Raw genomic sequence first — 17,824 nt, 5'->3', positions numbered from 1 at the left:
AGTGTCGTGTTTTTCCAGATTGACAACACCACTGAGCACACTCTGATCCTCAGTCGGAAGATGTCTGACGCCGAGTGTGTCAGCCTGGGGTGTGAACACGCCCGTTTTGGGTTGAGTCTGGCGAAGCTTGGAGACGTGAACATTGATGGATTTCAAGGTATGTACTTTTTTTTTTTTTTTTTTTCTGCAAGTCACTGTAGCTTTAGTAATACAGTCAGCCAGAACACCATGTGAACGATGCTTAATACGAACAAGCCTGAAGGGCTGGGCATCAAAATATGAACGGATACAAGGCATGAAACCTCAGAAAATTCTGCTCTCAATTTTTTGTTCCTTTAAATTTTCTTAGCAAGGTGGGTAAAGTTGTGAAATGCATCCCTATTCAGGGTTTGGTTGGTTGGTTGTTTTTTTTTTTTTTTTGCTGATAAAGTTTTGTCATGTGTGTGTGAGTGTCATATTGTGCATGTGTAAGTGCGTTTGTGTGTGTAAAATAGAAATATACCTCTCTCACACACAGATTTTAGAGTATTACCATTATCCTGAGAATATGTTTAGTTGTGAAGAAATGTGCTTGCACATGTCACAGCGAGTCATTTCCCCATCCAATCAAAGGGTGGAGATTTTTACGATCTCCCAGGTCAACTTATGTGCAGACCTGCTAGTGCCTGAACCCCCTTCGTGTGTGTATGCAAGCAGAAGATCAAATACGCACGTTAAAGATCCTGTAATCCATGTCAGCGATCGGTGGGTTATGGAAACAAGAACATACCCAGCATGCACACCCCCGAAAACGGAGTATGGCTGCCTACATGGCGGGGTAAAAACGGTCATACACGTAAAAGCCCACTCGTGTGCATACGAGTGAACGCAGAAGAAGAAGAAGAAGCTGCATGCTTCATCCCCACAAGTGCTTGCTGGACTGGTGCGTGTGTGGGGATGTACTCATACCTGCACGCATGCACGCACACTCTCGTCGCTCACTCAGCATTATGCTCTACAGCATTGTTTCTCTCTTCTTTTTTTTTTCATGACAAAAGCATTGTCATGATGGCTGCTGGAAAAAGAGGGCGCTAGTCAGGTCAGGGGGGCAAAGGAGAGGTTACCTACTTCCGGGAGGTTATCGGCCGTAGCTACTTTCGTTTTCTCCGCATAGGTGGATAGTAGTTTGCACAGGACAGGAATGTCAGACCCCTGCCGGAGTCTGCACTAGTGGGTCACAGTAAGTATGTTACTTAAACGTAATTTTTGGTAAAAAATTTCCTTTCAACACGAGAGAGCGATTTGCCTCACTGTGGTACTACTCCCTTTAAAGAGTTTTGTTTGTTTGCTCATTGCTTTTTGCAGGGTTCATACACAGTTATGAAGTGTGGAAAAGTCTTGGAAAAAATAGCCGAACCATTTAAAGGGCTGGAAAAGCCTTAGAAAAATTTTTTTTTGTCTTTCAGGGTATGGAAAAGCCTTGGAATTTTGATAAAACCTTTGACCAGTGCCATTCAACAAAGACCTTAATGCGTTAAAACAACTACAACCCTCCCCCCCCCCCCCACCCCCTCACCCCTCAATCAAACGAAAAACTAAAAAAAAAAAAAAAAAATGATGGAAATTGAACACTGATACTAGTGATAGAATACTGCCAATCTCTTTCGTCAGCAGTGTAGGAGACAAGTTTTTTGTTCAGTCTAGCTTTGTGTGTAGTATAGAAATTTTCAGTCTGGTCTGGAAAAAGTTCAGCATTTCCTATGGTCACATCCATTGAAACCCTGCAGTTTTACTACCATGGACGTGCTATCATAATACTATCATAATACTTGTCAGCAACAGGGTTAATGTCGATATGCTGGCATACTCTCAGCCACCACACTTAAGGTGATGATAATGATATGGATGGTTGTATAGCTCCTATCCTAGGTCAAACTACCAAGCTCTAAGCGCTTTACAAACGTGGGGTCATTTGCACCACAGGCTGCCTACCTGGGTAGGGTTGACTGACTGCTGCCACTGGGCGCTCATCATTCGTTTCCTGTGTCATTCAGTTAGGTTTCAGTCATGCACACGTATGCTTATACAGACAGGTGACATTTTGCGTGTATGACCATTTTGTTTATTTACCCTGCTATACTCCATTTTCAGGGGGTGTGCATGTTGGGTATGTTCTTGTTTCCATAACCCACTGAATGCTGCATGGATTGCTGCATCTTTAGATTTGATCTTTTGCTTGCGTGTTTACATGAAAGGCGTTCAGGCAGTAGAAGGTCTGCACATATGTTGACCTGGGAGATTGGAAAAATCTCCACCGTTTACCCACCAGGCACCGTTACTGAGATTTGAACCCGGGGCCCTCAGGTTGAAAGCCCATTGCTTTAAACGCTTGGCCATTGCACCTGTCAAAGGTAGCGCAGACATGCTCCATAAAGGCAGAAAAGAAAAACATTGAACGGTTGTGGTTACAGATTTTGCTGTGGGTGCCCCATATGAGGGGAACGGAGCTGTGTACATCTACCACGGGTCCAAAACGGGTGTCGTCGACATGTATGCACAGGTGAGCCTGCCAGCTGCGGTCATGTCTTAAATCTAATTTAACGATGACGCTGCTGATGATGATAATAATTATAATGATAATATAATAATGATGGTAATGATGATGATAATAATGATAATAATAATGATGATGATGGTGATGATAATGATTATAACGATAATCACAATAATGCAGATTGATGCTCGCACCTCCCAGGCAGAAGGTACTTATGTGGTGTTTACCAATAAAAAGCCACACATACATTGACACGCATGCATCAAGTACACCATACCTGAACAAGCATGTGCACACATACACATGCAGACAATCCCACCCGCACTTGCACACACACTTGACGAGCGAATTTCAAGAAGCACGTTTATTGATAAGATGGCAGAACAGAAGAGGGGTGTTTTGAGAGACTTTATAAACTGAACTGTGGAACCCATGAGAAGGGCAGTTTGTTCCAAGTTACTGGGCCAAGACTGGACAAGAGTGCATTGACCTTGTTTTAAAAATTTCCTCAAGGAATTGTCAGCACTCCAGAATCAGCAGCCTTACATGTTGGACTTTGTAGCACTGAAAAGGAGGAGTCTGTGCTGTGCAGACTGCATGCGGGGCACACTTTTTTTTTTACTCATTCTTACTTGTTGAAGGGGGAAGAGGCCCCTCGATGTATTCCCTGTGATGAGCCTCTCACCGTGAAACACATGCTCCTTGACTGTTGGGATCTGCATGACGTTAGACACAGACATTACACGGCGGTTTCTTTGAAGACTTTGTTTCGTGATGTCCCTCCGTGGGCGCTGATGGACTTCTTGAAAGAAGCGAACATTTTTAACCAGATTTGAAGGTTTTAAACTATGGAAGTTTTTTTTTTAAACTTTGGAGTGGAAAGTTTGAAGTGGTGAATCGTTTTAATTGTTTTTTTTTGTTTTTTTATCCTTGTAGTAGTTATTAACGTGGCGATAGCCTTGAGATGGCCTTAGTGGTCGGCGAGGCTCTAAGCACCATAATTTCATTTCATTTCAGCACTGAAATAGTCGATGTCAGGTTCTGTTAACTTTTCTTGTGCAGTCCACACATGTTCGGTGGGACTGTGTGTAAATGAGTCATGACCATTCAGAGATGTATGATTTAATTCCAGAAAGAAAGAAAGTAAATGCTTTTATTAGGTTTGTGAAGACAGGGGACAGTTTCTTTTCTTTTATTTTCTTTTAATTTTTTTTGGTGGTTAAAACACAAGCATTCACACACACACACACACACACACACACACACACACACACACACACACACACACACACACACACACACACACACACACACACACACACACACACACACTTGCATGCATGCATGCACACATAAAATAAACAGATGTTCCTTTCTCAAGTGATTAGCACCCGGCAACAACCAAGAGGAAAATGAAGTGCCCTTACTAAAATTGAACAAAGTAAAATGCACTCACTAACCCTATTAATCCCGTGATTGAACTTCACGTAATCTGTCCAACAGAGGATAACGGCAAGCGACGTGCCAGTGGCTGGAAAACTGACGTCTTTTGGTTACTCCCTCTCGGGGGGTATGGACCTGGATGCCAACGGCTACCCAGACCTCCTGGTCGGGTCCTATGAGTCCGGCATCATTTCTCTCCTGCGGTCTCGGCCAATTATCCGCCTGCAGCCGGAGATCACGACGAACCCCAAGAAGCTTGACTTGAGCACCACCCAGTACTGTGCCAAGGACGGCACCAAGCAACACTGTGCGGAGCTGGAGCTGTGTCTCACCTTCAGCGCCAAGCCAGAAGAGAGGTGGGGGGCGTGTGTACTTGTGGCGTGGGTGTGTGGACTTGTGGTGGGGGGCATGTGTACTTGTGGGGTTGGGGGGTGGGGGCGTGTGTACTTGTGGTGGAGGGGACGTGGGTACTCGTGATAGGGGGTGTGTGTACATGTGATGGAGGGGGTGTACTTGTGGTGGGGGTGTGTGTACTTGTGTGTGTACTTATGGTGGGGGCACGTGTACTTGTGATGGGGGCGTGTGTTTGTACTTGTGGTTTGGGGCATGAGTACTTGTGGTGGGGGCGTGTGTACTAGTGGTGGAGGTTGCTGTTGGGTTAAATCAGAATGTGCGTGCATAAGTTCACCTGTATTATTTTTTTTTTAACCCCTTGACAGGTGAAGCTTGTTAAAATGAGATCAGTGTGGTATGCTTTTAAAATATAATCTGTATTTTAATTGCACATACTTAACCGTGACCCACTGCTGCAGACTCCGGCAGGGGTGTGGATTCCTGTTCTGTGTTTTTTGTGTACTCATAAGTGGTGAAGTTGATTTTGCTGAGCAAAGTGATGCAATCCTGAGATGAAGAATTCCAAACGTGTGCTTGAGTAAGTTGGTGATTTTATCCCAACACTCGGCTTATATCACAGATTGACATAAGTTTACATTTGGGCCAACAGCAAAGTGAGAGCTGTATTATCAATAGTTTCTCCAGTCAATGGGAAACCATTTACAGCTTAGTCTTTTGTGAAGGACTATGACTCTCAAACTAGGAGGCAAAATTGCACTGGCTCTTAGTGCTGCAGCCTTGTAGGCTAGTTGGCCCTTTGGGAACCATCCCAATGCCCACCGTCCTGAAACCCTCTTGGCCGAGAGAGTGGGGATGTAACTTGGGCAAGACACTTTCCACTATAATCAAATTCTAGCCCAAATAGTCAGAACATCAGTTGCCTCCTCTGCTGTTCTGATGGTCATAGTCGGACACGACTGACTATCATATATACATATATATATATATATATATATATATATATATATATATATATATATATATATATATATTTTAGCCCTTAAAATGAGATTGCACAAATTGTTCTGTTGATATCTGTCTGATTATTTCTCCTTCTCCCTCTCTCTTTCTATGTTTTTCTTTCCATCTTCTGTGTTGATCTGTTAGCCGATGTGTTCTGTTGGTGTAAGAAAATAGTTGGTGAAACAGCAAAGAAATAATGTTATAGCTTTCAACATCTTACCTTTTGTTTGTTTTGTTTTTTTCTAGGAGGTTGGGTGGGCATCTTATTTCATTTGTATTTATATCCCCAGCTTATGATAACAATGATGATGATAATAGTAATAACAATAATGATAAATGATGTAATAATAAGAAGAAAAAAAGCAAATGTATCTGTTCTTTCACAACCATCTTTCACACACATGCATAAAAAAATAACTCTGAAACAAAGGAATTAAAAAGAAATGCAATTTTATTTTTATTTATTTATTTATTCATCTTCTTTTTTTCAGCTTTAACACAGATCTGGATGTGGAGTATGTGCTGGAGGCAGAGCCAAAACTGACCATTGCTCGTCTGGAGATGGAGGACTCAAGGGACGCCAAGAAGAAGACAGTGAGGGGTTTGATCCAGCTTTCTACTCAGGGCTCAGCAGGAAGAAAGTGTGTGAAACATATGGCCTACCTCAAGGTGAGTCTGGGGTTTTTTTTTTCTATTTGTTTATTTTGATTTTTTTTCTGTTTTTTTTTTTTTTTTTTAATTTTAGAATTTTTTTTTACATTAACATTGCTTTAACCCACCAGCATTTGTTTGCGTTAAAGAAAAAAAAAATCTGCCTAGTATTCAGAAATTTCCATACTTTTTAAAAGAAGATAAAGTTCCTCAAGTACACGCACACTGCCATTGGGTTGCAATTAATTGTAGAGCGTTCATAGATGGCTGAAGTGTTCACAAGTTATCATGCTTTGTTTATCACCCTGAAACGTGTGTCCTACCTACATGTGTGTCGCGTGCAACTTTTCAAACAAAAGTTATGGCCAACTCTCTCACGCTCTCTCACCTTTATCCAAACAAAAGCCTGGAATAAACAGATACAAAACATTTACTCTCAATACTTTTAACACAAATCACAGACACGATACTTAACGATTAGACACCACAAAGAAGAAGTCTGTTCGCTTTCCTCTTCAGCATGAGGAACACCCAGAAATTTTCCCTTCGTCACCCTCTTCTGTGACAGTTTGTCTTTTTTCCAGTAATACTCAACTTAGGAGGTGGGGGGCAGAAGGGGGATAGAAACTGGCACCACACAGTTTGCAGTTCGTTGTCCTGGAAGGGTGGACTCTGGTGTTGCGCTTGGGGAAACACGTCCACCAGCGACGCTCGAGCTCCCCAGGCGGAAGACGGCCACTCAAACAGCGTGATGAAGTCAGGTCTCCACACAGGGAGAATGGAGTTCCCTAGACAAAAACTTCAACGGTTTCTGAGCTCCGGCCAAAATACCGGCTGAGCGTTCCTCTCCATAGGACCCTACACTTGTGGACCTGGCCAAGTGTCTTGCTCCACTGACTAATGGTGCTGGTTTTCCAAACGAAGAAAACTTTCCATAACTCACAAATCAGAAATCTGCACGTCATGCTTTCCAGTGCAACACGTGCATTCCATAGACTTCCTTAGCTACATGGAGCACGTGGGAGAGCTACAAGGAGAGGGGTCTACCATAAGTGGCAGCGTTCATACACACGCACACACACCCCTCCTTGTCCATGACAATGTGTCATGCTGCTGTCACCTGTGTTGTCACCAAATAAAGGTAGAATCGTAGTGACATCATGCTGTTAGTCCTACAACTACCCTCTAACATGCGCAGTATACATTTGTTGGTCAGAAATGATAAGTACGGTCCTACCTGAATGCGTCCTGACACTGCACGACCATAATGACAATCCAGTTCACCATGTTCACTTGTCACAAAATTAGTATCACCAAGTCTGTTTTTTTCTGATTGGAAGGTACTTAAACACACTAAATATAACGCTGACGGTAGCACACAATGTACATTATTTACAGATATACACACAGCCTACTATTAACATGAACAAAGGGTGTCTCATTTGTCGTTAGTAGGGGGCTTAGTAGGTGGTGTCCTAAGTACGTTAAAACAGAACAGGCACCACTGAACACCACCAAAGTGACTCGGCAGCAGTGCAGGGTCTCCTCTGGTGTGTGGCCTCCTGGCGACCTAACATCGATGGTTCCCTGTGGACTGCCGACGCTGGAACTACGACGGATGAACCCGGGTGTGGCCGTATATAGGGGGAATCTAAATGAGCGGCATGGGAGTAATGCCACTGAAACGGTGCAGATGATGGGGCAGCAAAAAAAAAAAAAAAAAAAGGGTGTCTCATTCACCAACAGTCAGCTAGATGGCTGTCACAGTGTGGGTGTCACAGTCCAGTGCCACAGCTCCATCACGAAACTGGCCGCTGGTCTCCACACATAGCACACCAACAACCAAGTTTCCATCATCCTTTATTCTTTTATTTGAGAACATATGTTTATTACTCTTGTTTAATCAAGTAATCCGCGTGTGTGGGGTGGGGGGGAGGAGGGGGGGGGGTGCGGTTGTGTGCTGATTATCTGGTTGTGGTTTTCCGCAATTCATCTTTATTCTTGTCTTACCTGTCTATTATAATCAATGTGCAGTATAGTAGGCTATGTTTGTAATTATATTCAAATAATGTTTCTTAATTCTTTCTGTTTTTACATTAAGAATACTAGTTATTACCTGCAGTGTGTGGATGTATGTATGAAACGATGTATGTGATATTTTTTACATTTGTATCTTTGTAATATTCGTAAAAGCTGTTTGACTTTTACAGTTACGGTCCCTATGTTGTTTACTTGTCTATGTTGTGATAATGCACCTGACCAAATTTCTTCAGTTGGAGATAATAAAGTTATTCTTATCTTATCTTATCTTATCTTATCCTCTCATCTGTCTCATGTGTGTGTTTGTCGTGTGTGTTTGTGTGTTGTATGTGTGTGAGTGGACTCACCGTGCCTTTACAGACACTTGGACTGACCATGCCGTTCATGTTTAGAACAACTGCACACCACTTCAATTGAATAAATAGCAGGATGATGATGTGTATGTGTCGTGTGTGTCTTTGTGTTGTATGTGTGTGTGCATGTGTGAACATACCCTGACTTAATGGTATGTTTGTGTGTGTTGTATATGTGCTGTATGTGTGTGAGAGTGTGGACACACCCTGCCTTTACAGACAGACTGAGCATGCTGTTCACAATCAGAACAACCTCACACCGCTTCAATCGAACAAACAGCAGGACGACGGATTCGCACAACGAAATCGTTTCACCACTGTTGACGCTGACGACATGTTGTGTTGCAGGAGGTGTTCACGGACAAGCTGAACCCAATGGAGCTGACCGTGACCTTCTCCATCGACGAGAAAGCCTACAGCCCGGGCAGTCCAGGAAGTCCTCTGCCCAACATCAACGAGTACCCCATCCTGTCCACTGACGGCGTTGTGGCTGGGGCCGAACCCAACACCGTCTCTACCTATGTAAGTGCAGTTTCAGTTCCAGTTTCAAGGAGAGCGTCGAAAGTGTGTGGACTGATCCATGTACGCGACACCACATCTGCTGCGTAAATAAAAGATAGGGAGTTGTGGGGGGAGTGGCGAAGCAGATAGCTGATCTTCGCATGAACCCAATGCGCTTCTCAGGCCTTGCGAGCCATAGGTTTAGGAGAAGGCGGCGGGTTGGCGTTGTTGAGAGGGCCAGGAGTAGAGGGCCCAGAGTGTCAGCTAATTGATTGCGATCACGCCTTAATTTTAGCACGATTCCCCAATCGAGCTACATAATTATGTGACCTGGTTGGAGACATAATTTGACAACAAACAAGAACGCCAGAGAATCGACAGACAGGCAGAAAATACGAAAAAACTTAGCCGTATGAAGAGCACAGGAACAGGAGTCATGATGGCTGCCGGAAAAAGAGGGCGCTAGCCAGCGGGACAAAGGGGAGGTTACCTACTTCCGGGAGGTTATCGCCTGTAGTTTTGTTTTCTCCGCATAGGCGGATAGTAGTTTGCACAGGACAGGAATGTCAGACCCCTGCCGGAGTCTGCACTAGTTGGGTCACGGTAAGTATGTTATTTAAACGTAATTTTAGATAGAAAATTTCCTTTTGTGTCTGAACATAACACAGAATGAAACAAATTAGTGAATACACATTACAAAAAAGTATAGTACAGTGAAAAGATATATTGAGGGCAAACATCCTTTTTCTGAAATATTGTATTTGCTGCAAATATATGTCTTAGAGCAAAGTGTGAACAACGCACTCAAAAACAATATCTGATACCCCAACAAAAAGCAAAAAATCCCTAATATAATCTGTATAGCGCATTTCCTTGTAAAACATGCTCAGTTGTGTTGCACAGTGTAAAAACTGATCTGTAAAACATGCATTTAAACACTAAAACAACTATGTGCATGCAAAAATACATGGAACCAAACACTAACGGTAATGTTTGTAAGTACACACATGAGTCACGCACACAGTCATACACACACGCACATGTGTGCACTCACACACGCACACACACATGCATGCATGCAGTGGAGTTGTAGACAAAGTCTTGTTTCAGTTTGTTTGGGATGGAAAATTTTCAGTCTTGCCTAGCTCTCAAGCCTTCATACTGGGAGCAGCCGAGATGGCGTCTGACCCAGTTTTTGTGTCAGTCACAAAGCAGACAACAGAGTTGGACGAAGGGGCCCTATTGTGGCTATATATGGTTCTGATTTTAATCTGTTTCAAACTCTTTGTGCTTTCCTGGATTCATTTTCAAGTCATCAGTGTGTGCAAATTTTGAACAAAAAATATGGATACTTTCATCATCTCGCTGTATGATAGCATAAGAAGGGAGGAAGTTTCATATTTTGTCCCCAGCTAACTCATTGTGTTACTGATCAGTTTGGAAAATTTCAGGTCATAAATTCTAACATTTGTTTTTTGGCGATTTTATTTCTCACCCATGCAAATGGGTCGTCTGTGGGGAAAGTCAGGGGTGCTAACTGGCAGTATTAAGTGAGTTAAACTGGAGTTGTTTGGTGCATATGGGCTTTGTGAAAAAGTGCAGATGGGATTCTGTTATCCACGTCACACCAAAATGTTAAAACTGCATTGGATGGGAGCAATAGCTGAGTGGTTAAAGTGTTGGACTTTAAATCAGAGGGTCCTGGGTTCGAATCTTGGTTACAGCGCCTGGTGGGTAAAGGGTGGAGATTTTTCCAATCTCCCAGGTCAACATATGTGCAGATCTGCTTTTGCCTGAATCCCCTTCATGAGTATACGCAAGCAGATGATCAGATACGTATGTTGAAGATCCTGTAATCCATGTCAGCATTCGGCGGGTTATAGAAACAAGAATATAGCCAGCATGCACACCTGGTAAAACTGAGTATGGCTGTCTACATGGCGGGGTAAAAACGGTTATACACGTAAAAGCCCACTTGTGTTTACGAGTGAAAGTGGGAGTTGCAGCCCACGAACGAAGAAGAAGAAGAAGAAGAAACTGATGTTGTCTGATGCAGGTGGACTTTGTGAAAAACTGCCGATGGCATTCTGTTATCCACGACGCACCAGTATGTTTTGTTATCCACAACACATCAGGCTGTTAAACCAGCATAATTGGACACAAAACAGAAACGCCAAAGAATCGATAGACAGATAGAAAATGCGAAAAACTTAGCCGTATGAAGTGCACAGGAACAGGTGTTGAGATGGCTGCCGGAAAAAGAGGGCGCTAGCCAGGGGGACAAAGGGGACGTTACCTACTTCTGGGAGGTTATCGGCCGTAGTACTCTCATTTTCTCCACATAGGCGGATAGTAGTTTGCACAGGACAGGAATGTCAGACCCCTGCCGGAGTCTGCACTAGTTGGGTCACGGTTAAGTATGTTATTTAAAGGTAATTTTAGATAGAAAATTTCCTTTGTTTGGTACAGGTGGGATTTGTACAAAAAAAACTGCGGATGGCATTCTGTTATCCATGACACACCAGAATGTTTTGTTATCTGCAACACACCAGACTGTTAAACCAGCATTGTTGTTTGGTGCAGGTGGGCTTTGTGAAGAAGTGCGGGGCGAACGACAAGTGCACCAGCAACCTGCAGTTCCGCGTGGCGCTGCAGCGCAGGAAGGAAGGGAGCACCTACATCCTGCACGAGGGGGAGTACTCCCAGGCCGAGCTCACCTTCTCCATCTCTAACGTGGACGAGTCCGCCTACCTGACTCAGGTGTACGTCCAGAAACCTCCCGGGCTGACATACCACAGTGACGAGGGGAAAGGCCAGGACGTAAGGATGTTTTTTGTTTTGTTTTGTTTTGTTTTGTTTTAGTTGGTTGGTTGGCGTTTTTGAAAGGAGAATTATGTTAGAATGTATTGATCGGAAGAATGTGTGATGATGATATTGATCATGATGATGATGATGATAATGATGATTATAATTATGATAATAATTATAATGATAATAATAATAATAATAGTAATGATGATGGTGATGATATTGATAATAATGATAATAATTCAAACTGTTGCTCACACCTCCCAGACAGCGAACTTGTGGCATGTGCCATAAAAGTCATAAGTATGCATAAATATATGTGCATTCAGGTATGACATACCAAACACAAGGAAGCGTGTGTACACAAACACTCAAGCAAACACACACACACAGCCAGCAGAAGTCCAAGAAGCACATTTGTCATTGAGATGACGGGCCCAATAGCCGAGTGGTTAAAGCGTTGGACTGTCAATCTGAGGGTCCCGGGTTCGAATCACGGTGATGGCGCCTGGTGGGTAAAGGGTGGAGATTTTTACGATCTCCCAGGTCAACATATGTGCAGGCCTGCTAGTGCCTGAACCTCCTTCGTGTGTATACGTAAGCAGAAGATCAAATACGCACGTTAAAGATCCTGTAATCCATGTCAGCGTTCGGTGGGTTATGGAAACAAGAACATACCCAGCATGCACACCCCCGAAAACGGAGTATGGCTGCCTACATGTAAAAACGGTCATACACGTAAAAAGCCCACACGTGTGCGTACGAGTGAACGCAGAAGAAGAAGAAGAAGTCATTGAGATGGCAGGAAGAAAGGGAAAGAGGTGTGCTGTGAGAGATGTTTGAAACTGAACTGGGGAATCCACATGACGGACTCGGAAGGGCAGTTTGCTTCATGCCACTGGGTCAAGAGAAAGGGCCCTGACCTTTTGGATTTTTGTTTCTTCGAGCACTCTGGAATCGGCAGCCAAGCATGAAGTTCTAGAAGGAGTACTGATAGAAAGTAAGTCACAAAGATATGTGGGTGTAGTATGGTTTATGAGATTAAAACACATGGTAGCTAGTTTGTAATCTATGCTGTGAGAGATGGGCAGCCATTGAGACGACCTGCAGTTTGTAGTATTTTATTGGTGTATACAGATTTTGTCTTTCACTTCCATGACCTTATGTCCTGTTGTGTGGTGTAACGCACTATTGTATATGTATTGTCTCATGTGAGTTTCAGTTTCAGTTATCATCATTGTTATCTTTTTTATTTATTTATTTTATTTATTTATTTATCTATTTATTCATTTTATTTTTCATTATTATTATTATTATTTATTTATTTATTTTAAAATTATATTATTATTTATTTATTTATTTATTTATTTTATTTTATTTTATTTTTCTCAAGGCCTGACAAAGCGCGTTGGGTTACGCTGCTGGTCAGGCATCTGCTTGGCAGATGTGGTGTAGCGTATATGGATTTGTCCGAACGCAGTGACGCCTCCTTGAGCTACTGAAACTGAAACTGAAACTCATGTGGGGGTGCTTTGAGCCCATTATATGGGAGTTTGCGCTATATAAGTACAATATATTATTATTATTGTTATTATTGTTATCATTATCATTGTTATTATTATTATTATTATCATTATCATTCTTTTTGTCAGTCCTGCCGGGTTTAATGCTGCTGTCTGGTTTGAGACCTTTGTTTGTCAGCAGACTTACTCAGCAGTACGGAGTGTGCTGTCACGGGCAGCATTGGCAGTAATTCATGTGCTATCAGTTTTTGACAACATATAGGAGGGGGTTGAGAGGTGTTTAGATATCCAGCATCTCTGAAGAGTGATGGTTCTTGTTGCATTTTTTTTTCTTTCTTGGGTGTAGCTAATATTTCTTGTTGCATTATGGTTTTTATGTGGCTAGGGTTTTTCCCGGAGAGATTGGTATCCTGAATGTATTTCAGTACTTGACAACTGATTTCTCTGTGTGAAGTTTGGCCTGCTCTCCCTGAGCACGGTGTGTCACCACAGTGCAGCACCATCCAGTTTATTTTCTCTTTTTAAAATTTCGAAAAATTAAAATTTTTTTTAGAATATATGATTTTCATATTTGGCTGATATTTTTATCACATTCCTAAAGAGTTCACCAATGTCAGTGAAGCCCTTGTGTTCAAGTGTGTTTTGACTCAGTCTGGCTCCGCAACTAAGCTATTATTGTCGTTGGTAGGGGGTTTAGTATGTGGTGTCCTAAGTACATTGAATCAGAACAGGCACCACTGAACACCACCGAAGTGACTCAGCAGCAGTACAGGGTCTCCTGTGGTGTGTGGCCTCCTGGCGACCTAACATTGATGGTTCCCTGCGGACTGCTGACAATGGATCTGTGACAGATGAACCCGGGTGTGGTCATGTAAGGGGGAATCTAAATGAGCGGCGTGGGAGTGGTGCCACTAAAACGGTGCATGATGGGGCACCAAAAAAAAAAAAAGAGTGTGTTTTGACTCTGGTGACCAGCATTTTTGAAGGAGCTGTCCTGGGATACCACACAGAATAAAGTACAAGATCTGCACTCTTTGTTATAAATGTATTCACAGATCTGCCCCTTCCTTCTTCTTCTTCTTCTTCTGTGTTCGTGGGCTGCAACACCCACGTTCACTGGCATATACACGAGTGGGCTTTTACGTGCATGACCGTTTTTACGGGGGTGTGCATGTTGGGTATGTTCTTGTTTCCATAACCCACTGAACACCGACATGGATTACGGGATCTTTAACGTGCGCATTTGATCTTCTGCTTGCGTATACACACGAAGGTGGTTCAGGCACTAGCAGGTCTGCACATATGTTGACCTGGGAGATCGTAAAAATCTCCACCCTTTACCCACCAGGCGCTGTCACCGCGATTTGAACCCGGGACCCTCAGATTGAAAGTTCCACGCTTTAACCACTTGGCTATTGCGCCCATCTCTGCCCCTTCCAATCTCTGTGGCTGCCTTCACATCCACTCTCTATCTCGCTCTCTATGATCGGCTTCAGATCCACTCTGTCTATGCATACCCAGATTCAAACCCAGATTCCACTGTGGGCCGCCGCTCTTTCTCTTGTATCTGGAATGAGCTTCCCCCTTCGCTTCGTCAGGACTTCACACTCAGCTCTTTTAAGTCTGGCCTTAAAACCCAACTTTTCCCAAGATAGCCTCCCTTCCCTTCCCCTTCGTTGTTATTTCTGTTTTTTTTTCAGTCTAGAGTTATAAACGCGTGTGACTGACTAGTGTGAAAGCGCTTTGATTTGTCTCTGCGCAAGATTCAGCGCTATATAAATACTTATTATTATTATTAAAAAAAAAAAAAATATCATTATGTGGCTTCATTTCAAATTCTTCCTTGTAAAGATTGACTAGGGTTGGTACAGCCATGGAAGTCTGGACATGTCTTGGAAAAATGAGATAACTATTTCCAGGGATGGAAAAGTCTTGAAAAAAAGGTTGTGCCCTTGAGGTCTGGAATAGTCTTTAAATTTTGATAAAACTGTGAACTGTACCATTCAACAAAGAGCTTCATGCATTAAAAAAACAAACAAAAAAACAGTCGGAAGAGCAAAAAGTGATGAAAAGTGAACATTGATACTAGGATGTCCTATGAGCTCCTTCATCAGTGGTGTAGCAGACAGATTTTTGATTTAGTTTGGTTTTTGCGTTTGGCCTGGAAAAAAGGATAATGGAATTTTGTTTGGTCATATTTGTGGCAATCATGATAACTGGAGTGATGGCCTAGAGGTAACGCGTCTGCCTAGGAAGCGAGAGAATCTGAGCGCGCTGGTTCAAATCACGGTTCAGCCGCCGATATTTTCTCCCCCTCCACTAGACCTTGAGTGGTGGTCTGGACGCTAGTCATTCAGATGAGACGATAAACCGAGGTCCCGTGTGCAGCATGCACTTAGCGCACGTAAAAGAACCCACGGCAACAAAAGGGTTGTTCCTGGCAAAATTCTGTAGAAAAATCCACATCGATAGGAAAAACAAATAAAACTGCATGCAGGAAAAAATACAAAAAAAAATGGGTGGCGCTGTAGTGTAGCGATGTGTTCTCCCTGGGGAGAGCAGCCCGAATTTCACACAGAGAAATCTGATGTGATAAAAAGAAATACAAATACAAATAATGTGAATGGGGATACGAGGATCTAATGACAGCTTCCTGCTTGAGTGGAAGAGGCCGCCTTTGTAGGGGAAGTATGTTGTGGTCAAAACTTGTTTACAAAAAAGAAAAAAGATTTGATCTGTTGGAAGAACAGACTAGCCTCTGTAAGATTAGTCTTTTTCAAACATAAAGACATTGCATTGCCACACAGAAGGGAGGTAATATGATATGGGAGGTCACTAGCCACAGTTACTTTTGATTTTTTGGCCAGAGTAGTAGTATTTTGCACAGAACAGGAATTAGCCCCCTGCTGGAGTCTACACAAGTGGATCAGGGTAAATATTTAAAATTAAATGCAATTTCAAGAAAATAATATCCTTTTTTTTGTATTCTTTATATATACATTAGTCATTTGGATGAGAGGATAAACCGAGGTCCAGTGTGCAGCATGCACTTAGCGCACGTAAAAGAACCCACGGCAACAAAAGGTTGTTCCTGGCAAAATTCTGTAGAAAAATCCACTTCGATAGGAAAAACAAATAAAACTGCATGCAGGAAAAAATACCAAAAAAAATGGGTGGTGCTGTAGTGTAGCGATGCGCTCTCCCTGGGGAGAGCAGCCCGAATTTCACACAGAGAAATCTGTTGTGATGAAAAGAAATACAAATACAAATACCCATATAAGCTGCTTCAAGACTTTACATCAGTGTGCAGTAGACTTTGATGATTGTTTGTTCAGGACCGAGACGTGAGGTGCAGACCGGTGAAAGACAGTGACACGCTGATCCTCTGCAATGAGATTGGGAACCCTCTGAAACAGAACTCAACTGTGAACTTCAAACTGACCCTGAACAACAAAATCACCGCTTCCAGTGACATCCTGAACATCACAACATGGGTCAACACGTAAGTGCGATGCTGATTGGGTTTAGATCTTTTTTTCTTCTTTTTTTTTTTTTTCTGTGTGAACAGTAGTCGGCACCTTGTTTGTGGGGGACATATATACTTGTGGATTTGAACCTCAAGAAATATTGAAAGTCAGATGAATATATTTTTTTTCCAAATGCCCTTTGTACAGTCTAGGTATGTGTACTTTATTATTCATACTTTTATGGTCTTCTTTATGAGAAGCACACGTTGTTGTTTTGTAGTATAATGAGCGAAGACTATATTTGAATATGTGTTGCATTGTGGGAGGGACAAAAAAATAAAGAATAAAAAAAGTCAGATGAATTCTCCTAGTATATCGGAAAGAAATAAAATAGAATAGATTTGAATATGTCTTTATTACCAAGTCTACAGGGTTCACCAGGAATATTGGAGGGATAGTACATAACAAGGTACGAACATAAATCGAAAATCATACACAAACACAGATACAGTAGAAATTAGGATACATACAAGTGCATGTCAATCTAAAAACTTGTGCATACTCACACACATTTGAACAGAAGCCGCATATTACATGTGGATGGGGCAGATGGTTGTTGGGAAAGTAAATTCTGTCACCAAATGGTGGTAAAGGGAATTTGGAAAAATGCACCAGTGTTGCTGTTATTTTAAAGTCACACTTGCCTTTTTACATTTAGTTGTGGATTGAAAACTTGTTTGAGTTTTTCTTTTATTTTCATGTGTTTGTTGACATAATTACCAGACTTCTTCTTCTTCTGCGTTCACTCGTATGCACACGAGTGGGCTTTTACGTGTATGACCGTTTTTACCCTGCCATGTAGGCAGCCGTACTCTGTTTTCGGGGGTGTGCATGCTGGGTATGTTCTTGTTTCCATAACCCACCAAATGCTGACATGGATTACAGGATCTTTAACGTGCGTATTTGATCTTCTGCTTGCATATACACATGAAGGGGGTTTAGGCACTGGCAGGTCTGCACATATGTTGACCTGGGAGATCGTAAAAATCTCCACCCTTTACCCACCAGGCGCCGTCACCATGATTCGAACCCGGGACCCTCAGATTGAAAGTCCAACGCTTTAACCACTCGGCTGTTGCACCCGTCAAT

At 42.5% G+C, this 17,824-nt stretch overlaps 1 protein-coding gene across 1 annotated transcript in view; it reads left to right on the top strand.

Annotated features, from left to right (window-relative positions):
* Positions 1-17,824, top strand: part of LOC143298554 (integrin alpha-PS1-like) — a 74,353-nt gene that overhangs the window by 28,085 nt on the left and 28,444 nt on the right. Inside the window, exons 8-14 of the mRNA XM_076611433.1 lie at positions 19-157; positions 2,451-2,539; positions 4,037-4,332; positions 5,824-6,001; positions 8,725-8,898; positions 11,461-11,697; positions 16,544-16,710. Of these exons, the coding sequence (XP_076467548.1) occupies positions 19-157; positions 2,451-2,539; positions 4,037-4,332; positions 5,824-6,001; positions 8,725-8,898; positions 11,461-11,697; positions 16,544-16,710 (1,280 nt within the window). The remainder of the gene's footprint in view (positions 1-18; positions 158-2,450; positions 2,540-4,036; positions 4,333-5,823; positions 6,002-8,724; positions 8,899-11,460; positions 11,698-16,543; positions 16,711-17,824) is intronic.

Source organism: Babylonia areolata, chromosome 2 (assembly GCF_041734735.1).
Source record: "Babylonia areolata isolate BAREFJ2019XMU chromosome 2, ASM4173473v1, whole genome shotgun sequence".
Taxonomy (NCBI): Eukaryota; Metazoa; Mollusca; class Gastropoda; order Neogastropoda; family Buccinidae; genus Babylonia; species Babylonia areolata.
Note: the sequence above shows the minus strand (reverse complement) of the source record. Positions and strands in the feature narration are given on the sequence as shown.